Genomic DNA, 25,977 nt, shown 5'->3' with positions numbered 1-25,977 from the left:
TTTATGTATCAGTTACATACATATAATTAGTCTGGAAGCCACATACTTAGGCATGCTGGAAAATTAGCAAACAAGCAGTCTCCTGAGTGTTATATTTTTTAGAATTGCAATAAATGTACTATAGCTTGGTCATATGTTCTGTGCTGGTAAAATTTTTATAAATTTTTGTGCATTTTTAATTGTCTACAGACAATATTTTTCAGATTGCCTCTGAAACTTTCTTTGAGAATGTTTAAAAGCAATCTTTATTGGCTGAATTAAATGATACAAATGTTACAACAAATAGCTAGAAAAAGTAACCAATTTTCTAGAAATAAAGAAAAATATTTGCTTGTATCAGAAAAAAGGTTAGCTTAGCAATTCAACCGTGCAATTTGATAACATGGTATGATACAGATAGAAGGAATGTAAACATTATTTTCAATATATAAAACAATGGAAAAAAAATCCTTCATCCATGTTTATGTCTAAGTGGCAGACAAAGACAACAGCTGGCTGCTTATGACCTCAAAAACCCTTTCATTTATTAACAGTAATAAGTAAATTTCATGAAAAAAGGTCGAAAGAACATTCTAATTACTTTACTAAATTCAACTGATTAATGCACTAATGCAGAAAAACGTTTTGAGGAATCAAGAAGTAGACTGTTACTGTAGTAAATTTCATCCTCAATAATAAATTATGCCAAATTGTCTGGTCATTAACACCAGTCAAAAAATCTATAAACTCAGCTTTTATTTGATAACTATGATATATTTTATCCAGTGTTCACTTCTCATGTCTTTGTGACATTAAGTTATTGAATCTCAATGACATCCTGTTCACAGAATTATCATCCATGTATAATGTTGAACAAAAAAAAAACACTTTTTCAATCAAAGGCATTTGATTTCATCTAAGGAGTTCAAACCTGTTTTAATGTCAATTTAAATACTAGTCAGTTTGAAAGTAACTGAAAATACTCACAACTTTCAGTACCAAACAACTGATAGCGAGAGTACTGGAATTTTGAAGTGAAGGAATAAGAAAATAGTTTTTGAACAATAAGACGAACTGACAAATCAAGATTACTATGATCATCAAAACAATAGGTGTTAAATGTATTATCACTGTTCATGACAAAAATACTGAGAGTTAATGAAGAACAAAAGGTTAAAAACAAGATAATTTAAATCACATAAACATTCAATCAGATTAAGGATTACCTGACAAAAGAGACTAAAATTCCAGGCAACGTAATGAATTGTCAGATAAGAAATGCTTTGAGAAATAAAAGAGAAAGAAAAAAAATAGCACAATGAAACTTAATATGTACTATGAAATTATCATTCAGAAAACAGTACACTAGCAAGAGACACAGTTGCAATTTGTCTCCCTACTTACTACAGTACAGCAGCTTATTTTTTCTTATAATATTTAAATTTGCAAATATCAAAATTTCCATATTTCTAAAAATTCAATCATAAAGAAATATTTATATATTATGTTACTATTAAATGAACTGTACTCATTGCATCAGATAAAAAATATACAAGAAAATGATCATGAAAAATATGTGGGCTGAAAAATAGTCAAATTAAAATATTGGCAGACATACCATTAGTTCTTCATTTATTATCATTTTGCTAATAATGGAATGAACAATAGGTTTATCTAATTCAAACATTTCAGCAAGTGTAGCCATAGATATTGATGCATAAACATGTGAATATGTAAATAAATAAGTTCTTAATGACTCCTCTTTGATAAGACGTGCAAGCATTGCTCTAACTTTATCACTTTCGTAGAAGAGATCCCACACCTAACAAACAGAAAAACAATTAAAAGCATATTATTAAATAATATAATGCCAGAGAATTTACTACACAGTAATCTGAAAACAAACAAAGATGAATACAGGCTGATATAAAAATCAGTTTTCAGTTCAAATCAGTTTTCAAATTCATCCTTTACCAGTAATATATATTATATAAAGATATGTGTAACATAAAAGTGATTGTAACATAAAAGTTTCTCTCTTGATATTTCTATAGACATTTGAAATAAGCTCTTTCATGTTTTCAAGAGTAGTTGGTACTTCTAGGTAAAGTTTTTATTTGAGGCAACACCATAAAAAAATATGTCTACTGGAGTAATGTCAGGGGAAAGTGGATCAGCTCAATCAATCCAACGATCATTCTACTCGGAGTCCAAAATTACTCTGGTGATAACTGAATGTAATGGACAGCCATCATGATGAAACCACATTGTTCTTCTCTTCTCCAAGGGTAGTTCATCAAGCTGTAAAGGTTCTAGAAAATTTCAAAGATTTCTAGAAAATCTGTGTATTTCTCTCCATTCAAATTCCCATTGAAAAAATGAGGTCCGATTAATTTACAGCCTATGATTCCGCACAAAACATTGACAGTCCACGGATGTTGATGTTCTACATCCCTTAGCCACTGTGGATTTTGCACTACCCAATAATGCATATTATGTCTGTTTACTGCTCAATCATTAGTAAAACCTGATTTGTCAGAAAAGAGAACATTAAGAAAAAAATTGTGATCTACCTGTACTTTTTCCAGCACCTATCGACAAAATGCTACTCTTAATTCCAAGTCGTTGCCATGCAATTCCTGATGCAGTGAAATGTGGTACGGATGGAATCTCAGGCATTTTAATATTCTCAGAACACTGGTTTTTAATATCCCATAGTCATGTGAGATTCTTCTTGAACTAACATGAGGATCTACAATGAGGCGGTCATTGTAGTGGTAGCACATTATAGTGGTATCACATTATTAGTGGTAGCTGCGGCGGGCAGCTACCACTATTTCACTGTTTTCTATTGTCACAGTATTTTGATGGTTCCTATTTTTGAACACTGCACTTTCAGCCATCACTAAATTATTTTACAATTCTGTACACAGAAGCACGATTTGGAGTATTTCAACTGGAGAATCGTAGAGCATACAGAACTACTGTCTGATCAACATTTCAATGGCATCCTCCGTAAAGCAAATTACTTCAGTTTTTTTCTCTAATTGTAAATCGTTAAATTAATTTAATATTAAACAGTTGGCGAGTATAAAAAAAATTATTAAACACACTGATAATACATTCACTTAAACAAATTCATTTGCAATTTCACTTTTAGGCTATTTTAAAATGTACACTGGTGCTTACATATTGAATTTCTTTTTCTTCTTATCCATTATTGATAGAACTGATTGTTTTTTATTTCAAATTTAGCATCAGCTGGATATAATTTGTCAGCTGGGCCAGACCTAATGAAACTAATTTTAGAAAAAAAGTCTGAAATGAAATTTTAATTTTTTTTTCAAAGAATTCGATTCTGCAATAAAAATATAGGTTCCTATTTAAAAAAATTAAGTTGATTTTGAAATTACCTTTATTTAACCTTATCAAGGGCAACATAGGTTGTGAATGTATTTCCCCCTTGAAATGGGAAAAACTTTAATAGGAAACATTTTTTTCTAAAATGTGTAGATTTTGAGATATAGATGTGTCTCAATTTAAATGGACCACCCGGCATATACATATAAAACAATATATACCAAAAAAATTTACTTAGAATAATAATGAAAAACAAACGAAAAATAGTTAAATATGTTTTTCTTTAAGGAATTTTTTCAGGATATACTAAATTAGTCTGTGATGTGAAATTTAAAATTACTTCTAGATTTTATGTTGTATTTGGATGACTGATAGTCTTTAAAAAATGGAGGCCATTAAAATCATCATCATAGCCTATCCAGGTACCCAAATAAAACATAAAACGTTAAGTAATATTAAATTTTATATCACAGACTAACTTACTACATCCTGAAAAACTGGCTGTAAGAAATGAAAGAAAAACTTGTTTTAACTATTTTTTGTTCACTTTTTATAATTATTCTATAGATTTGTACAATTAGTAGTCTGGTTTTTTGTTTTTTTATTAATTATTTTATTTTGAATTTTTTTGTTGTAACTTAACTCTCAAACTGACACATATTTGCAGTTGAGCTGCAATCTCATTATACTGATTTGATTAAGTTGGAATAGATGTTAATAATTAACATAATAAATTAATAAATAAGTAAACACCAGACAAAAATTCACTCAACATTAATTTACAGGCCACACTTATTTATTTACATAGCAACAGGCTTGTACCATGTTACAGTTAACAGATGAATGATAAATCAATTTTGCAGTGTGATTATCTTTAGAATTTTTAGAAAAAGTTTACTAACTTTTTATTCACCTTACTAAACAGTTTTCACTACTTCAGTTTTTACTACAGTTGTACAGTTTTTACTACTTATACATCTTTATAGTCATATCATTTCTCATTCCACCACAGTAACTGAAGCATTAAAAACAGAGGAAAAATTTTAAAACTGAAAGAAAATAAGTATTAGGTATGCCAGTAAAAAACCCTCCATTACAAATTTTATTATTGTGGTTGATATTATTTAAACTGTAGAATCTAAGTAAAGCTGAAATTCTAACAGTAAGCCAGTATGGCAACACTAAAATCTGTAAAGAAATCATCTTAGTCTATGACAAAGCTTGAATTATATCAAGTTTTAGTATAAACAGTAGATTTATTGTGTATTTTAGTCACATTAATTCTAAAGCTATGATTTAGTCTATGTGCATATAGCAAGGTCTTTTATTTTCTCAAAAAACCACCTGATCAAAACTCCGATGTTAAAATTTAAATAAATCATTACTTTTAGCAACTTTTCTATATAATTGCCACCCAAATTAAGACCCTTGTCATATTCGTAAACAAGTTTTTGAATACTCTCGTCATAAAACTCTGCCAACTGTAAATTAAGCCAGGTAATTTACAACAGTTTCTCAACTCCTCGTCATTTTCAAAGCGTTGCATCACTAACCATTTCTTCATTTTTGGGAAAAGGTGATAATCACTGGGAGCTATACCAGGGCTGTAATGAAAGGGCAGATAAGAAATGTCACAAAGAAAAACGACGCCAGAACTCAGTGTGCCGCTATGTTGTTTGTTTTATGTAGCCCTTCTCAATTTTTTTGATGTCTTAAAGTAAGTTTCAGCATTAATTGTCAACTTTCTATAAAATCAACTAAGTTTGTATCTTTACAGTCCCAAAAAACCAATGCCATCAGTTTTGTTTTTTTTAAAGTGTTTGACAAGCTTTTATGGGTTTTCAAGAACTTGTGTATTCCCACTGCATTGACCGAGCTTTGTTTCTACATTAACAGATTTAACCCATGTCTCATCGCCTGTTACAATGTAGTCAATGAATTCATCATTCTTGTTACAGTAAGAGTGATGGAAGGTCATCCTCTTTTTTGTATAGGTAGCCAGCAAGCACAAAATTTACAGAAGCCTATTATATCAGTTACGATTTCATACACTACTGTTTACAATATGTGAGGAAAAATTTGAATAATTCTGTAATTATTAATAAACGGCTTTCTTGAACTTTCACATCAACACATGCAACAAGTTTATCTGTGACATTTGAGGGTTGAGCACTTCTTTCATTGTTGACAATGTTTGTTTGACCTTTCTAAAACATATTGCACCATTGTCTTATTGCACTGTCACTCATGATATTCCCTCCATACACTGCACAAAGACCATGATGAATTTCAGCAGCTGACAGGTTTTTGCATGAAGGAACAGATGATGCCATGCATTTCTATGACAGCAGCCATTTCAAACGAGTCTTACAGGAACAAACAAGTAAATGATATTTCAAATAACACTACTACAACTACTGCACTAAACTGGGCTATTCAATTATCAAAAATATAATCACTATCCTCACTCCTTTCTGCAATACAGGAACCAGAAGTTAATTTCTGAATAACCTTTGTAATATGTTGTTCAAGAATACAACCCTTGCAAAAGGTTTGCACCAACTGGATGACATTTTTAACAAATACACCCCCATCAGACACCTCCCAATCAGTAAAACTAGTTTTTTTTACTTTTTGCTTTAATTTAATTCTCAATAGGTTGCATATGGTGAAGCAATTTTTGCAAAAATCATGATCAAAGATGAACATATTTAACAACTAATCCTAAAATTACTTGTACTGTGAACTAAAACCATGTCCTACGTTTGGTAACAAAAAAAAACTGCATGCCTTTAAAACGATCTAAGGGCTAAAACTGTCCACTTCTTACTTACACTTCTTAAATAGAGTTGATCATCTACCATAAAGTTTACCTCTTTTACTACTTTATAAATTACAATGGACTATTTTGGGCACAAAAGATATATTCTACCATTATAATAATTAATAGATTAAAATTTCTTATACCTTAGCATTCATTTTGTCATTAATAATAAGGTCACGGCATATAGACCAGTTGCCATTTCTCATCGCTTTACTGGCAGCAACAACATGTTCCCTCATGCTTTCTGGAGGTCCCACTAGAGACTGTCGTTCACTACTACGCAACTGCTGATAAAATGTTTTAGAAATCATACGGCGCCGGGCATCAAATTCATGAGCTAACAACAAAATAATCTTTCATATTAAAAAAATGTTTATGATAGAAAAGTGTTATTATAAATAGTTTAATTTTACTTAATACATGAAACAATTATGTCGATCACTATTTAAAATGTAAATAATAATTAGTCCAGTCAGTGTATTTTACTATACTGAGGTGACTCAAATATTGACAGACTAGGTGATTTTTTCACTGTCTTCATTAGCCTCAAATAAATAAAAAAAAACAAAACTCAATAACAATTTGAGGTTATGGTTTAGGGGTCTACGAACACTAAATAACACAAAATAATTTTACAAATTAATATCTATTAATTCAACTTGTAACGTGTTCTTTTTCCTCAGCACCAATTTCAAAATATTTCCCTACAGAAATCTTGTTTCAATTAAAATCTATTTTTAATTTTTTCTCATATTAATTGATTTATCGATGTTCTTTAAATGTTTTTATTTTTCTAATTATTTCTAATGTGATATATTTTTTTGGACTTTTTTTAAACCATTCCCTTTTTCTGAAATATTCTATTTTATATCTTTTATATTATATTTTTATTAAAAATATCAATGTTTACATATAACTTAAAAATATTCTTTGGGTTTTTTTTGGGGAGACACTTTGAGGTACAATGGCTAGTATTCATCAAAATTTAACATATTTTCTGAGCAAATCAAAATACTGAAAAACTAATGATGCAAAAATATTATTTTTAAAGTCTACTAAAGATAAGGGAAACATTCAAGACATCTAAAGGAAAGGGGGTAGCAAAAGGCTGAAGTATTGAAGAGGAATAGGTAGTAGTTGCACCTGATTCCCTCATAAAAAAACACAATGGTTGCCTTAACAACTAACTGTGTACATAATTGCTAGACTGTGGTATCGACCTCGAATCTTTCCCCTTCTAAAGCTTCTTTCAGCAAATCAAATAAGCGGAAATCACAAGGTGACAACACTGGACTCTACAGTAGATATTCAAGAGGCATCCAATGAATTTTAGCGAGTCTGAGCAACTGTATGCAGCCATGCATTGTTGTGGAGAGGAGGACATTGTGAATTAGTTACCAGCATTATTTGTTGCAATAAGCAGCCCTGATTGTCTTCCAAAAAATGGCAATAGTATGCCAAATTTACCAATCATCCTTCTTTCCTGCAAGAAATCAATCAGCAGCACACCTTTTGAAGCAAACATAGTTGCCAGAACTTTTCCAGCTGACAAGTGTTTCCTGGTCCTGACTGGCGCCTCCTCTCTACTTTTCCTCCACAACATACTTGTTTTCTTGCTTTCCAAGTTGTAGTGGTGAACCCATGTTTCCTTGCAGGTTACAATACAGTCCAAAATGCCTATCCTTCTTCAAAGAAGTTCAGAAGCTGAAATGGAATCCACCTCACTGACGCTTTGCTGTACACAATTATCTGACAACACTGTATGCACACTCCCAACACTTATGTCCACCTCTGATGCAATTTCAATGACTGATATGTGGTGGTTACCTTCCACAAGACCACGAACAGCCTGAATATTGTCACATTGATGCTGGTCTACAGACAACATTTTTGACTTTTGTTTTCCTTTGCATCACGGCCACTTCAAACTTTTTTGGCCTTATCAAACACTTGAGTTTTTGACAGGGTAGAATCTCTGAACTGTGCCTGGAGTTGAATCAAAATTCCACAAGTTTTGACACCTTTGTTGGCAAGAAATCAAGTTATAATTCATTACACATGGAGATGGTACCTCCTGTTCACACATTCTGCTACTAACTTGGGAACATGATCTACAGATGTGGTTGGCCGATTATTCCCCTTACACATACGCAACTACCCACAGCACCCCACCAAATTCAATGCTCTCTACCTCAGTCCATGCAGCAATATTCCAGGTTTATATTTAAATGACCCTCGTATAACCATAAAAAAGGAGGTGTCAGTAGATATGGTAAAGTATTATACTTGAGAAATAAATACTTAAAAGGTGAAAGGAACATACGGAGGAACTATACAAATTTAACATAAAGCCAAAAAATCTTCCCATAGATAAGAATGAAGTGGAAGAGAAGAGGATGAAATAGGAAATCAAAAAATTATCTATAGTTTACATTCTTCACAATTTATTTACACAAAGGTAGGGGTTCAACATGTACATCTTTTTTTACATAGTCACACCCTTCTCAATGCACTTGGTCCAGCAGTCCACAAGATTGTGTAGTCCTTCCAAGAAGAACATTTTCAGTTGCTCGCAAAGTCACTTTTGCACTACTTCCTGCAAGTCTAAGTCTGTGGAAAATTGAAAATCTCACTAAGCCCTTGATTGGTCCAACAGATGAAAGTCGGAGGGAGCAGGATCTGGGCTATAGGGATAATGCTTTCAGTATCTCAACATTCAACTTGTTGAAGGTTTGAATGGTATTGTGGTGAGCCATGTAGGGTGGGCTGTCTTGGTATCCATCACACAAAGACTTTATGTAAGCTGAGCTTGTCATGGATGATTTGAGGGGAAGAACCATGATAATGTTCAAATTAGATGCTACCTCATTGATGGTAACTCGCCAATTCACCGGAACCATCTCTTGAGCTAGCTGAATCTTGTCAGTTGTGGAGGTTGACGAGCATCCTGCTTCTGTTTTGTTTGTTACACTCATCTGACCACTTTTAAACATCTTGCTTCACGAAAAACCTTTTTACCCAATAAAGCAGTGTCCACATATTTTATGAATGTGTATCATGAATTTCAGCTCATTTCACATCCTCCTACCAGAGAATTCAGAAATAGCTCATTGTTCTTCCTTGGTACATACTGTTAGCAGAGTGCAATAGCACTCTGCACTAATACACTGTAAATAGCTGGAAGGCAAATGACAAAATTGGGATCAAATTTCAAATATGTGACCGCAATGTCATAATTCTAAGCATGCTTACACAGAAGGCAGTAAGACAACCTTGAAGGTTTGTTATGGCGAAAGTGTTCATAATTTTTCACTTGCCCTCACATGCAAGATATAAAGAATGGAAAAACTATAGGAATAGAAGAGAACTGCCAAAAATGTATTAATAATTATGATTATTTATGATATTTATTATTATTTATGATTAAAATTTATTAATGAACAAGTTTACAAGATGGTAAAACTATATAATATAACCTACTATAGTGGTTATATAATATTTAATACAATAACCTTGTAATAATATAATTTCTTAAAATATCATTGATTCCAATTCCCAAAAAGCATAGAGCAGTAAAGTTTCAAAATTACAGGACAGTTAAATTTAATTTTGCATTCAACAAAAATTCTTCTGCAAACTGTGAAAACAAGATTTAGTAAGAATGAACCAAGTGATTCCATAAGGGAATATGAATTCAGGAAGGGAAAAGGATAAGGATGCAATTGATCTCATAAAAACTACCAGTGAGAGGTATTTAGAAAGAGGTAAATGAATAAGTATGTCTAATAGAGTGGAAATGCATTTAACTGCATCAAATGGGATTATTTAATGAAAATATTAAGAAATCAAAGAGTTGATTGGGAAGACTGAAAATTATTTACAGAATTATACCAATGTAGATGACATGAATCTTTAGGCAGGAAATTTAATAGACAATTTCAAAATTAGAACACACTATGACAGAGTGGAAAGAAAATGTATGTTAGGAAAACTAAAGGAATGAGAACAGGAAACAATAGGCTAATGAATGTTAGAAAAAAACAGAAGAGTTGGATAATTGAAACAACAATGACAATTAGTGATTATTAAGGGGTCTGTTAAGAAAATAACCAAACATTTTTAATTATGTACCAACGAAGATATTTAGTGAACACAATGTTGCCAACCACAGCATTGTGTTCTGCATAACCTCCTCTGAAACCACATGTTTTTGGATTACTAATATGTCATTTAGTTTTGTGTTATTGTTATTTGAGTGCAATGTATTAAAGTGATAGTAGTGATTTTTATAATATGCGATTTTCAGGAGCAATGATACAACGTAAAATTTTTGTTTGAAACTGGGGAAAACTTTCACAGAAACGTTTCAACTTTTGAAACAAGCTTACGGAAATGATACTCCAGGTTGTACAAAATGTTATGAATGGTTTTCATGATTTAAAAGTGGCTGTCAGTCAATTGAAGATGACCCTCAATCTGGTATGATGTGGTGCATGAAAATCGCTGACTGACTGTCAGAGAAATTGTAGAAGAGGTTAGCATCTTAACTGGATTATGCCATATTTTGACTGAAAAATTGAACATGCATCAAGTTGTAGAAAAGTTTGTTCCTCGTTTGATGATCAAACAGCAAAAAGAATGTTTGCAGTAGATGTTTGTTTGCATCTTCTTGAACAAGCCAATGATGATGAAACATTCGTGCAAAGGATCATAACGGGAGATGAAAACTGTGTTTATGGCTACGATATTGAAACAAAAGTTTAATCATCACAATGAACTCGCAAAGGATCTCCACACCCCAAGAAAATACGTTAATTTTGATCCAATGTCAGCGTGACACTCTGTTTTTTCGATTTTAATGAAATTATGTATTTTTAATTCTTGCCTCAAGGTGAAACAGTGAACTGTACATACTATCAAGGAGTTTTACAACAGTTACATGAAAAAATCTGCAAAAAGGGACCAGAGTTGTGGCGAGACAACTCATGGTTCCTTTACTACAAAAATGCGCTCGCAAACTCGGCTTTGTACCAAAAATGACTGTTCTCCCTCAGCCTCCCTACTCACCATACCTGACTCCTTGCAATTTTTTCTTATTTCTGAAATTAAAATCAGTGATGAAAGGACACTGTTTTGAGACTATTGATGATATTAAAGTAAATTTGTCACAAACTTTAAAAGCCATTTCAAATGAAGCTATCCAGGACTGTTTCGCTAAATGTAAACACTGCTGGGGAAAAATGTGTGAATAAGGTAGGGTAATACTTTGAAGGGGACAAGGACCAACAATCTGTAAAATTAATAATAAAGATTAAAAAAATAAAGTTCGGTTATTTTCTAAACAAACTACGTATTAGTGTACGAATTATAGTGATGTAGTAACTATATTTCAGTGAATGATGTGTTGACATATTAGTGATATTAGACACCAATGTGAAAAGAACATTCACAATCAAAATGAAATAAAAACAAGAATAACTTTCTTTTTGTTAGATACTTCCTTAGCTATTGTTATTATGTAATAAGATAGAGTTAGAATTGAAGAAGTGTCTTGGGAAGTGTTACATTGGAAGTATAGTTCTTTGTGGATATGAAAAATGGACAATAAAAAAAAGAAGAAAAGCACTGAGGAGTCAGAAGATTAAATGGATAGACAAAGTGAAAAATGAAGATATAATGAGGGTTAACAAGAATAAAAGCTTAATATGAACCAATGAGGATAGGAAAGATGTTTAAGATAAATAACAGTGTATGTTATACTTAATAAAATTACAACATACCAGCCATATATGGAATCTCAATCAGCATAGCAGAAACTAAATACACACATTCAAGCAGTTCCAGATTGATGTGCATGTGGAATGGCATCTGTCTCTGTTTTTCAACTTTCTCTTGTTCTTTGCTTCTTTCATGCTGCCTCTGAAAATTAAACAGAATAAATTTTAATGTATTTGACTAATTATTATTGGCTGAATATAAAGAATTAAAATCACAGAAAAAACACAGTGAAGATTATTGATATCTGTCTACAACAAAATTTCTCCTAATATAAGTAAACAAAAATTCAGATTTTATTAATATTTTAACATACTAAAATTAAAAAATAACATAAAACTTCCTGAAAATGACCCAATCTTATTATGAAAAGATACCACGTCTTTTTTTTCAGTTAAATTCTTACATGTATAATTGTTAGTGAGATAATCAAACATTTATATATAATACCTAAACTATTTCAAAAGTCACATGAATTATAAACTGCAATATCATTCTAAAACCTTTGACTGTTGACCAGCTATAAAAATTGACAGATTAGTTTTCTTATTATTTGTAGAGAAAAACATCATGAACTCTATCTAGCCATGTAATCTCATGTAAAGTATTTCTTTTTCTAATGGTATGAACTGCAATGGTCACCTGCCAATAATACTTTCCAACAGCATGCTATGATATTACATAAAATGTAGTTTGACTCTGGTAATCAATAGTAACTGGTTTATGTTATTTTGACCATTCGCATTTTACTTACTTCATAATCTTCAATTTTCAGGAATCTACTCTGGAATATTCCATGTGTAAAGGTACCATCAGTTAAAAAGGTTTACAGTTTTATCTGGTGTGTTCATTCATGATGGGATGACCTTAGTCATAGTAGAATGTGGAACGATGGTAGATACAAGGCGTTCACTGTTGAAAAGCATTTGTTAGCTTGTGTGTGAGTCAATGAATATCCACACACTGATAAAACATTGGAGAACATTATGAATGACTTCTTCAAGCTTTTTGGGAAATCGTCACCATCACGGCAAATATTACTCACATGTGAGAAGAAGGCTTTTACAACAGGAAATGTTCTTGATGTGCCATGCAGTAGGAGACCGACCACTCGAACTAAGGCATGTGCTGCTGTTTAGGCATCGATTCAATGATCACTGATGAAATCAATGCGCAAATGTTCTGCAGAGTTAGGCATTCCAAGATTTACAATGCAAGACCATATGCAGAAATTAAATGTTTTTGTCCAGCCACATTTAATGAATTCAGTGACAATGACCTTGATTGATGTGTTTATGTGTCCATTATTATCTAAATGCTTTCCAAGAGCAAACAATAAAAAGAATGCCATTTTATCAGATAAGTGTGTGATAATTAAAGCTCTTGTAACCAAATGCTTTTTTTCTTGGTGAAAGACAATCCTCACTTATTTGAGGAAATCAAACATCATCCACCTCATTTGGGCTGAGATGATAGCTGAACATCTCCTTGGTCCTTATTTTTTCAATGGAGCATTTAATCAACTCAAGTTGTATGAGAATGATCAAGAATTTCTCAAAAAAATAAACCCGCAAAAAACAAATTTTGTCATTAATTCTTCCAGAATTAATGGCAAATGGGATTGCTGACATCATTACATTTGAACAAGAAGGTGCTGCTCCAGCGCATTTTGCTTTGAATGCCCACAAACGCCTAAATGAAATTTTTCCGAATTTCTGGATCGGATGTGGTCAGAAAAGTTACTGGCTTCATGACTTGGCCAGCAAGAAGCCCTGATCTCATACCTGACAATGCACTATGGGGTTTTTCAAAAGAAGAGACCCAAAAACACAGATATTTCAATAATGAGCAGTTCCAAGATGCTGTTTGGTCAGCATTGGAAATGATCACCCCTGATATGCTGTAGCGGATGAACAACCAAACATGGTGGCGCATACAGCTGTGCTTTGAACATGATGGAATCTATTCAGATGTTTTAGATCCATAGAAGGTAAGCTAATCCTAATAACTTCACAACTAGCTTAAAGGGACTTCCCGCCCACCTGTATATTTTATTACAGTTTAACACATTTGCTTAAAATGTATGAGTATTCTGATGAGAGTTAAAAAATTATTATTTTACCTGAGGCAAGAGGCCTTGGGCCAACAATTCTTTGACTTTGCCTGTCATCATCAAATCAACCAAACAGTTATGAGCATCTTTAATATTTGCATGGCGGAAAGCACAAAGTCCTAGGTGAGCCATTGTACGATTGTACAAAATCTGAAAGAAAACCACAATTACATTGGCAGCAATAAGTAATTTCCAATATGCTAAAATTTTAAGTTATTTAACAAATTTATAAACTTTATTTATCTACCAAAATGCAATCATTTTATTCTACTAATTAAAGACTAAGTTGGTTATATTACAACAGAGCAGCAGCTAACTCGTCCAAAAACCTGTTCAAAATAAAGTGATAATAATTAATAAACAATACAGCTAATTATTATATATGCAAATACATTCAACCTAAACAATTATAAGATTGTTTATTTACAATATGAACACAGAAAGGTGGAGTTGTGTACTATACTTTTGTAATAACAGAAAATAAAAAACAAAAAAAATAATGGAACAATGAAAATTGGTACAATTATTCATTTATATCTACTCTTTATGAAGTCCAATCCAGTTTTTGCAGAAAGGCAGAATTTTTTTTTGTAAATATATCTGAAGTTTCAACTTTCTTTCTCTAATAATCTCCTTAATTTTATTTTTGGTTTGTTTAATTAACAACAAAAATGAACTGAGATAAAATGTTGAAGTATCCCGTCATTTTTTCTTCATAATCCAGTATTGAATGAAATCTAAGGAAAAAGTGCTTATAATCTATACGCACTATTAATAGTAGTAGTAGTAGTAGTAGTAGTAGTAATGCTTATAACCTATTACTACTACATGACATAAAAGGACACTAATCAACAAACTCTAAAAGGTGGTTCTTTTTCTGCATAAGTTTGATTAATCCCTCATTAACTGAAGAAAGTGCAAAGTGAAATTATTTTATTCCTGTACATTTACATATTAAGTAAAAAACATAAATTAATACAGTATTATGTATAATTAACTACTCCTGCTATATAACTAAATCCCTAATGCCTTTAAGGTATTATAAATAAATATTTTAAGGAATTAACTTCAACTGTTTTACAGGCAATAATAATTATGTTCACCTTATTTCAATCAAAATTAACCAACTGACTTCATCAAAAATATATAATGTTACTTTTCTAATATTAAGTAACATTAATTTTGTAATATACAGAAAAATGTACTATATTAAACATTTAAATTTTTCTAGACAAAAGTATTAATAATTATTAGAAGAAAATATTAAAATTTTTTTAATTCAGTTACTTCTTCAGCTAATACAGGTGAGGCAATATGTAGTCTTTTAAACAATTTTTTTATAATTTCTTAGAAAAAAATCGGCTATAAAAATCTAAAATTAACGTTTAATATTAAATATTAAGATGGTACCATTTATGTTTATCCTTATTAACCTGCAAACACTTTTTGTGTTTAAAATTTAGCTTATTTTAAGTAGAAAAAATAGAAACAAAGCTGTGTATACATTTCCTGGCAGTGGTTATTTATTCTTAATATAGTTGTAAAATAATAATACATGAAAAAATTACCTAAGATTTCTTTTATGGGGTGAGGGTAATAAATGATGAAGTTTTATTGTAAAATTATTTATGCTAAATAAACAAAAAAAAAATTTTTTTAAATTATAAAAAAATGAGTATTTTTTCTGTTAACCCACATAAAAAATCACCTTCCAAGAAATTCTTTCGATTTTCCTACATTTACTATATTAAATGGAAGAAACTAAAAAAATTTCTACTGAAAAATGTAAAACCAAAAAAAAGTTTCCTTAAATTATTTTTTAGGGTAGGGGTGAATTATGATATTTTATTGAAAATTATTACAAACAGTTTATTATTAATTTAAAATTTTAATAATCTTAAGTTTAAATAAAGCAAATTTAAAAAATTCAAAAATCAATATTTTTAAAAATTTGATCAGCAAACAGAAGAGGGTAAGAAGATATACAGGAAACTAAATAATGAATTAAGAAGAGGAACTGGAGAGAATGGAACTGGTATGTAAAAAAGGAAAAAGTAAAAATAGAATGGAAATAGTGACAGAAGATGGGAAGGTGGTTGATGGGAAGAAAGAGGTTTTAGGTAGATGGAAATGATATGTGGAAGGACTTTATGAAGTTGATAAAAGACCAGAAATCCTAGGAATTGAAGATGTATCAGAAGTGTGTGAGGAGGAGAAAGGTTGTTACATTATGGAGAAGGAGGTAGAAAAAGCCTTAAAGGAAATGAAGAACAGGAAAGCATGAAAGTCAATGAAGTACCAACTGAGTTATGGAAAGGTTTAGGAGAAAAGGGAATTAGAGATATCACAAGCCTGTGTAATTCGATATATGAGAAAGGTGATTGGCCAGACGATTTCATGACTACTATCATGGACTCAGTTGAAAAGAAGAAGAATACATTGAAATGTGAAGAATATAGGACAATTAGCCTTATATTGCATGCAGCTTAGATATTACTAAGAGTGTTGAATGGGAGACTTTGTGTAAGACTAGAGAGATCAATTGGGGGAGAGCAGTTTAGAAGTAAGGGAACAAGTGATGTAATAGAAAGATAAATTGAAAAGCAAAGATTTATATGTGGACTTTATAGATCTGGAGAAGGTATTTGAAAGAGTGGAATGGGATAAATTGCTGGGAATCTTAAAGGAAAAACGAGTTGCTTGGAAGGACAGGAGATGAATAAGAAATCTGTACTTGTCGCAGAAGGTAAAAATAAAGATTGGGAATGAGTTATTGGAGGAAAGCAGAGTTGGGAGAGGGGTGCGGCAGGGATGTTGCATGTCACCGACTCTGTTCAACTGTTACCTGGAAACGATAATTGAAAAGAGTCTAACTGGCAATAAGGGTGTAAATATTGGAGGAAGGAGGATAGAGTGCATTAGGTTCGCTGATGACATGGTAGTGTTGGCAGAGAGTGAGTACATGATGAATGAAATGTTGAGATGAATAAATCAAACCTGCAAGGAATATGGAATAAGACAAATATAATGAAGACAAAAAGCATGAGAATTATCAAATCAACCAAAAGGGCAACAATTAGGATTGGGGGAAATAAAGCTGAGCAAGTGGCATCCTTCAAGTACCTGAGGTGCTTAATTAAGGAAGATATGAAGTGTCATCAGGAAGTTAAAGTACGAATTGCTAGGGCAAAGGAACCATTCAACAAAATGAGGAGAGTGCTATGTAGCAAACTAGATCTGTGACTAGGAAAAAAACTTGCAAAGTGTTTTGTGTGAAATGTGGTCCTTTATGGGGCAGAAACATGGACTATTAGGAAGAGTGGACTATGAGGAGAGACTTCGGAATGAGATGGTGCTTCATAGAATGGGAGAAGAGAAGGCGATCATCAAAATAATAAAAAAAAAAGAAAATACAGTTAGTTGGGACATTAGCTGAAACGTGACTGCCTGTTGGTGACGGCATTGCAGGGATTTATAACGGGGAGGAAAGCAAAAGGTCGGAAACAAATGAAGCTGGTAGACAATATAAAAAGGGAAGGAAGTTACTATAAAATCGTTAAGTTACTATAAAAAATTACTATACATACTTGGCAAATGCTTTCGCTTCGGTCCGTCTTGCGACGATCCAAGAATTTCACCTCTAACGTCGCAATACGAATGCCCCCGCCTGTCCCCATTGATCATTACCTCAGATTCCGAAAACCAACAAAATAGAACCGAGGTCCTATTCCATTATTCCATGCACACAACATACAGGCGGGACAGGGCCTGCTTAAAGCACTCTAATTTGTTCAAAGTAAACGTGCCGGCCCGCCTCGACACTCAGTGAAGAGCACCGTGACGGGATTGAAAAGGCGGCCGGATACACCGCACAGGCCTTCGGGGACGACGCAAGCGTGCGCAAGGACGCCCCTACGTACCCACAGGGAACCGGACCGCCACCGGCAGGACGTCCCGCATACACACCAGTTGAACACCGACAGGCGGTGAACCGACAGGCGGTGAACCGACAGGCGGTGAACCGACGGTGTGGGACAGAGATCCAACTACAAGCTTTTTAACCGCAACAACTTTAATATACGCTATTAGAGCTGGAATTACCGCGGCTGCTGGCACCAGACTTGCCCTCCAATTGATACTCGTATAAGGATTTAGAGTATACTCATTCCGATTACGGGGCCTCGGATGAGTCCCGTATCGTTATTTTTCGTCACTACATCCCCGTGCCGGGAGTGGGTAATTTGCGCACCTGCTGCCTTCCTTGGATGTGGTAGCCGTTTCTCAGACTCCCTCTCCGGAATCGAACCCTGATTCCCCGTTACCCGTTACAACCATGGTAAGCGCAGAACCTACCATCGACAGTTGATAAGGCAGACATTTGAAGGATGCGTCGCCGGTTCGAAGACCGTGCGATCTGCCAAAAGTTATTCAGTCACCAAGGAGTACAGCGCCGTCGACCCGGAGGAAGACGGACGTCGATTGGTTTTGACCTAATAAAAGCGTCCCTTCCATTTCTGGTCGGGACTCTGTTTGCATGTATTAGCTCTAGAATTAACACAGTTATCCAAGTAATGGATTGTACGATCCAAGGAACCATAACTGATTTAATGAGCCTTTTGCGGTTTCACCTTAGTTCGGCTTGTACTGAGACTTGCATGGCTTAATCTTTGAGACAGGCATATGACTACTGGCAGGATCAACCAGGGAGCTAAACAAAAGCTTCCCGCTGCCGGAACGGCGAACGAACGGCGGACTGAGTCCGCCGGCGAACGCCGCCCGGCCGGAGGGCATGCCGAAGCGACCCGGCGGCCGGTAGTCCGCAAAACATTATCGGGCTAGCCGTACGGCGTAGCGACCGAACCGCAGATAGATCATCTACCATCAAAAGAGCACAACGGTCGATAGTTTCCTTTCTTAATTCCACACGCACGTCAGGACGGCCGAACAGGCCGCCCGTCTAACGTTGACCGCGCTTCATGCGGAAAGAAAGTATAAAACAAAAATCAGATAACATGTAATCCACTAAAATGACTAACCACTAACCACTTTATAAGACTATAGATTAAAAAATTAAAATACCTGTGTAGCTGGATCTGAATGTTGGATAGCTTCTTGTAAATGTGACATCAATATTAGATCACGGGCCTGGAACCAATTGTCATGTAGCGCATGGTGATATACGTGCGATAGAATTGCTCTTGTTCGAAGTCGATCTGTCACATCTTTGTCATAGATGAATTTGCAAAGCTTATCCATTACTTGCACACTTGTTATTTCTGTAGATGGAATTTCACCCTGTAAAAACAGTGTTTTATTTTCACTATAACAATAAAGTCTTACAAAATTATAACTATTATTATACTAATATTTCTACTAATATTTCTGGTCTTAAGCTGTTTTAAAATTTAGTGGAGACTTTTAAAGTCAATCTGATTTCATATATCCCAATTCTTAGCTGAAAAAATGTTCACTTCTTTAACAATGATTAGATGCAAAACATGTTTTTCTTTCTTTACAAAAAGAAATTAAATGGGAATTCTTTACATTTAAGTTATGTACACACTACTGCAATATGTTTGAATGCTTAATTGCATATTCTTGCATTTGTATGTTTAAAGCATTAATTTCTTTAAGGAAAATTGTTTAATATTTTAAAAATGAAACTAGTGAAAAATAAAGAATTAAAACATTTTAAATTAAAAAATTACCATTAATGATAAAATTTTAACTAAATTTGTAATACAAATAATTATTAATGAAATAAAAATAATTTTTATTTATTTTTTGTTAAAATTGAAAATAAACTAACTGAAATTTTAATAAAATTTCAGGAAAGTGGTTCATTCACTTTCCTGAATGCAGTCCACCTAAGCAGGATGTATTTATCCACAGGCAGTCTGCCAGAGTATCCTACAAACCCCATTATGGTTCATTGCAACTTTGTTTTCATGGTGAGAAAGTGCATCTTGTTGAGACACATTACCAACAAATTTAAATAAAAAGAAGGATACTGCCTTTTTCCATTACATTTAATTTTAGATAAAAATAAACTATGGATTAAATAGCTGTTAAATAACAGAGTTAAAATGTTAAATGAAATAGACAATGATGACTATGAAATTATTTACAATTGGATACATCTTTTAAAATATTTTACGAAAACCTCTCCCACTGCATGCAGGATAACATCTCAATTACTTAGAAAAGTAAGTCTGAGACTCTGAAGGAACTGTAAGATATTTTGTAAGACACTAACCCCACGCCCCATTTGAAATCATTTGGACCACCAGTGGTGGGGAGAGCAATATTGGATATGCCAGAAACCCCGGGCATCCTGTTTGGCCTGGCTAGACACTGTGGAGACAGCTAAACAATTCACTATTTTGTAAATATTTGGTATCCAATGAAGCAGACCACATGCAGGAGGGAAAATGAGCCACTTTATAGTTCTTCAAAACAATTCAATAAATTTAAATTCAGTCAACCTCCGTTTAATAATAGCATCTCCAGTCTTTCATCTGGAAGATTTCAGGTTTGAGTCCTGGTGATAGGCATTTTTCATATATTATAGACATTTTCATTTCATGTTCTCACACACAAGCTTTGAGCTAGTAGTGAACTAATTCCAAAACAAATTTAAAATAAATTTAAAAAAACATAATTTTTAATAACAAATCTACTCACATATTTTTTTTAAAATAAAATATCATTTTACTATTTATTAGCAATTTGTACATTATTTAATAAAAAAAAACATTTTACATGCCACATGTGTTAAAATTTATATAACACTGCAGTATTTTGATTTGCTATATTCCAGATTTTTTATTTATTTTTACTTCCTTGTATGAAGTAAAGGAAGTATTGTGATCGCGAAAAATTTCGGTTTCAGATTTCAATGGAAATTTCCATTTTGACCAACCATGATCCATTTGACTAGTCTCAGCATGACATCTGTACATATGAATCTTGCATAACTCAAAAACAATTAGCTGTAGGATATTGAAATTTTGGATTTAGAACTGTTGTAACATCTAGTTGTACACCTCCCCTAATGATTGCAATTGACTGAACAAAAAAGTGATAATCCCCAAAAATTTGGATACTTGACTTTTCCTTAACTGGAGAAATAAGCCCTCATTGAGAGCTTTTCAACGATGTATCATAAGTGGTACTTATTTCATTGGTTCCAGAGTTGTAGCCAAATAAAATTTTAATTAATGAAATATTTAGATCTACAAGGGAAGGCACATCAGTTCAAATAAATCATCTCCTTTTTTTAACTTTTTTTATTTAAATATATGGATTTATTAATAATTAACCCACGATTGTAAAAAAAATTACAAAAAATAATTATTCAATAACAATAAAGAAAAAATATGAAAGAAATCAGAAATTATTTGTGAAATAAAATGAAATTTGCGAAGTTATAAAACTGTGATATGTAATTTAATAGGCATTACTACATATGTGTATATGTAATAGATTTGGTGAAATATCTGATTATTTAATGTTAATTAAAAATTATAATTTAGAATTGTATTATTTTTGGATTCTCTAGTTTCTATTTCTATTTAATTTTATCTACGTTAAAGTTAACTACAGAGTGACTGAAAAATAGACCCTTGCTAGAACAACATATACACTGAGGCATACATGCTCGATCTTTAATAAACTGAAAAAAATTCTTATCTTTTAGTTCGTTACTCCTCTGATATTGTCAGACAATAATCATTTCGTTTATTTGTATTTTGTTGTTGCTCATTTAATCGCTCTTTGGTTTGATGTAATTCTTCTGATCGTAATGTGTGTACATGTTCTCTGGTTTTCAAATTTTCTCCCTCATTATATTATTCATCATCTTCTCTTAATCTTTTTATTCTTTCCTTGGTCTTAATGTTTTCTTCCTCTTTATCATCTTTTCTTAATGTTTTTATTCTTTCTTTGTTTGCAACATTTTCTTTCTTTAGTTTTAAAATTTTCTTCCTCTTTAAATCTATCGTCTCCTCTTAATGTTTTTCTTCTTTCTTTGGTTTTAAAATTTTCTTCTCTTTATATGTATGATCTTTTCTTAATTTTTTTATTCTTCCCTCGTTTTTAATTTTTCTTCCTCTTCATATTCATATTCTTGTGGTTTTATTTAACTATATCTCTTCAAGTTATCTTTCTTTTTCCTGTATGAGTGTTTCTTTTTCATTTTTGTTTATTCACCAAATAATCCAATAATAAAAACTGAATATTTTACACCGTAAGGTCAAAGTTACATTTGCAATCAGTATACAGGAGTTCACTAAACGGAATAGTTAATTATTATTAACTTTTATTTATACGATTATACGACACACCAGAAATCTGAAACTAATGTTAATCAGCAACTCACGAAGATACAAATAATACTGATCTAATAATATGAGTAATAATGGGACTTTTAGTCTATCCTAATATTTCATGTAAGATTGTTGAATTAATAATTGCATAAATATTTGATGTTAATAAAAACTAATATTTCAGCAACTGTGTAACTGTCCACTTTATTAAAGAATTGGAGGATCATATCTCACTTTCAAATTCTAAATGAAGTGCAGAAAAAAATGTATATATGTAATTTAATAGGCGTACAAGGAAATCATGTGGTATCCCACATCAATTTTGTATTATTATATAAATTTATATGTGAGAAAACACAATTATGTAAAGTAATGACTAGCATTTCATTTGTTAATCTCAAAAAATTAACGCTTACTAAATAATATTGCAATAAATTATTAAAAAGAATTACGTAATTTATGACAACAAACTTTTTTTTTAAATCTTTTTTTTTTCATAAATTACTAAATTTTTTAAATTAAATACAGCTAACTAAAATATATCAAATGAAAAAATATGAGACCTACAATGACTGTAGACAAGATAATAAAAAAGAAATTGTGCACCTTATAACACAGTAGGTCATGATCCTATGCACAAATTAAGGCCTTTGTTTGAACCATTTAATTTCTGAGTAACCAGCATGCTTTTCTTCAAGGGAAAATTTGACAGTTAATGAAGGGGTATATGGAGTTAGAGGCAGGATATGATTTCATGTTTATAACAAAAACAAGCCAGATAAATGCAACATAAAATTATGTATTGCTTATGATAGTCAACCACATGGTACTTCAATTTGAAATTTACACAGGTACATCTGACAATAATTTCATAATTTCTCTTTTCCAAAGACTTCTTTCTGATTATCTTGACAAGAGACTATGTATAAAATTCATGGACCGGTTTTACAGCTCACCAGCTGTTTTTCGGTTTTTATGGCAGTTTTTACCACACTACAGCTAATTACATTTAAAACAGAAGTCACAATTTTTTATTTTGTACAGATTTATAAAATTTATACATCATAATTCTGTAAGTAAAATACATATTTCATATAAATTAAAACGAACTATATTTTGATCTCTTTCTAAACATGTAAAAAGTCAAAGAAAATTTTTTCAAAATACTCAAAAAGCCCCAGGATACGAAGACCATGCATATCACAAAAATCTATTATCAACATTTTTGAAGTTATAAACTATATAAAGTGTTTTTGCTTTTGTAAAATTCCCACTTTAAGAGATAGAAGATGATTCACCTACCAAGTGATATAAAAATTTCTTTAAAAATGAACATGTGGATTTGATTATGAAAATTGAAAGAAATACAAAAAATATTCATTCTTAACTCACCTTCTTCTGCTTCAGAACAAGAGGATCAAACTTATAATAGAGATGCTCTATCTTTCGCATGTAAATTCCACACAATTCTGATGGAACACCTTGATGCTCTAAAAACTCTTGAACTTTATCTATAATGTTTGAAACCTTTTTTTCATCTGTTAACCTGTATAAAATAAATATGTTTTATGTTACATGTTGTAGAATAAAAAAAGTTTATTTTAGGAAAAATCTATAGAAACATCTTTCAAATATCGTGCTAAAATTTGGCCTTGAAATTCATGACTTTCAATATGTTTTTTTCTTCTTTGAAATAAACATATTAGCTTTAAACTAATGAACACAACTAAATTTTTTTATGTAACAGTTTCAATAAATAAGGAGATTAAATGACATCAATGAAAATTTAAGACAAATACTAGGTTCCAACTACAAACGTCATATGTAATTCAACTTAACACACATTTTGTTACCCATATTTTGGAAATTATCATTATTATTTAGGGTGTCTGTAAAATTATAGTGGGGTTTAAAGAGTTATAGCTTTGAACAAAACATTGTAGAGAGATGAACTTTATGTTACAAAAAAGAGAAACACTCAAGTTTGTATGTGCGAAAGCTAGCACATGCTTGTTGTTTCCTGTAAACACAAGCAGCATGTGCATGTTAGGCATAATATTTATGGTGAAGAGAAAGGTTCAATGTGTGTTATGGCTTGCTATTTTTGAGTCAGTTACATGTGTTAGGCATGAATACAGTCATGTGTACAATGAAGACCACCTCCTCCCCACATGAAAATAAGATTCGGTGGTGCGACAAACAAATCAAAGAAACAGGCAGCCTACTGAAGCAAACACATCCAGGATGGCCAACAGTGTCTGTTGAAATGACTGAAGCAGTGCAAACAAGTTTCTTGCACAGTCCGAAGAAATCTGTGTCGAAGTGTTCTAGACAGCTTTTGTTTTTCTGTTTAGCTTTCAGAACCAGGACCACCATAAGAGGATAAATGAGGATGATATGTATGAATTTAAATGAAACGTAGTCTTGTAGAGTCTCAAGTCGACCATTCCTGAATTGTGTGGTTAATTGAAAGCCAACCACTAAAGAACACCATATTCATGATCTAGTATTCAAATCCATATAAAAGTAACTGCCTTTACTAGGATTTGAACCTTAGAACTCTCGACTTTGAAATCAGCTGATTTGCAATGATGAGTTCACCACTAGACCAACCTGATGGGTTGTTCTAAACAGTTGGGAATTCCTTAAACAACTGTTCAAAATGTATTAAAAAAGATGGTTACGTTTCACTATGAACAAAATTCAGGTGTCACAACTTTATCCACAAGACAAAGCGAAATGATTTGATTTTGCTATATACATTCTGGATAGGTTAGAACTGGATGATGATCTTTTAAACAAGTTCATTTTCAGTGATGAAGCGAGGTTTCATGTTTCTGGACAAGTGCATTGGCATAATGTTCATATATGGGGTACTGAACCACCACATGCTGTTATTGAACATCAGTGTGACAGTGAAAAAGTGGATATGTGTTGTGCTATTGGGCAAGACAGAGTTATTGGCCCCTTCTTTTTGGCTGATAAAAACAATAATGGGAACATTTTCCTTGATATGTTAGAAGGGTATGCAGCACTCCAAATACCGGACAATTCCATTTCCCAGTTACACAGAGCTCCTCCACATTTTGCTGCTACTGTACGGGATTTTCTTAACGAAATGTTTCCTCAGCGATGGGATGGACGAGAAGAGTGGATTGCCTAACAACCACAGTCTCCAGACCTCACCCCCTGTGGATTTGTAAATTTAGGGTTACGTAAAAACATAAGTACATTTTGTTCAAGTTCAAAATCTGGACCATTAAAAGAAGAGGTTACTGAAGCTTTCTTTTATCATGCTGGATGTTCTCTGCAATATATATCAAGAGATTGAATATCATCTTCACATCTGCAGGGCAACTAAGGGAACACACATCAAAATTTACTGAAGAGGTAAGAAACTGAAGAGTGTTTATTTTTCATTTAATGTATAGTTTACCTTTATGTCTAGCTTCAACAATGCTTTGTTGAAGCTATAATCATTTAAAATCCCACATTATTTTACAGACACTATATTTTAAGTGGTTACATGACAAGGATTTGATAATGAAGACATTCTTCCTTTCATGAGCAGTTAGACATGTGTCATTTTATTTCATAAT

At 32.4% G+C, this 25,977-nt stretch overlaps 1 protein-coding gene across 1 annotated transcript in view; it reads right to left on the bottom strand.

Annotated features, from left to right (window-relative positions):
- The window catches only part of eIF3c (eukaryotic translation initiation factor 3 subunit c), a 57,928-nt gene that overhangs the window by 6,562 nt on the left and 25,389 nt on the right, over window positions 1-25,977 (bottom strand). Inside the window, exons 11-16 of the mRNA XM_075382119.1 lie at window positions 23,771-23,924; window positions 19,131-19,346; window positions 14,061-14,201; window positions 11,944-12,082; window positions 6,307-6,500; window positions 1,598-1,801 (exon numbers count right to left, since the gene is read on the bottom strand). Of these exons, the coding sequence (XP_075238234.1) occupies window positions 1,598-1,801; window positions 6,307-6,500; window positions 11,944-12,082; window positions 14,061-14,201; window positions 19,131-19,346; window positions 23,771-23,924 (1,048 nt within the window). The remainder of the gene's footprint in view (window positions 1-1,597; window positions 1,802-6,306; window positions 6,501-11,943; window positions 12,083-14,060; window positions 14,202-19,130; window positions 19,347-23,770; window positions 23,925-25,977) is intronic.

This window comes from Lycorma delicatula, chromosome 1, assembly GCF_047948215.1.
Source record: "Lycorma delicatula isolate Av1 chromosome 1, ASM4794821v1, whole genome shotgun sequence".
NCBI classification, from domain to species: domain Eukaryota; kingdom Metazoa; phylum Arthropoda; class Insecta; order Hemiptera; family Fulgoridae; genus Lycorma; species Lycorma delicatula.
This window is presented reverse-complemented; position numbering and strand designations above follow the sequence as displayed.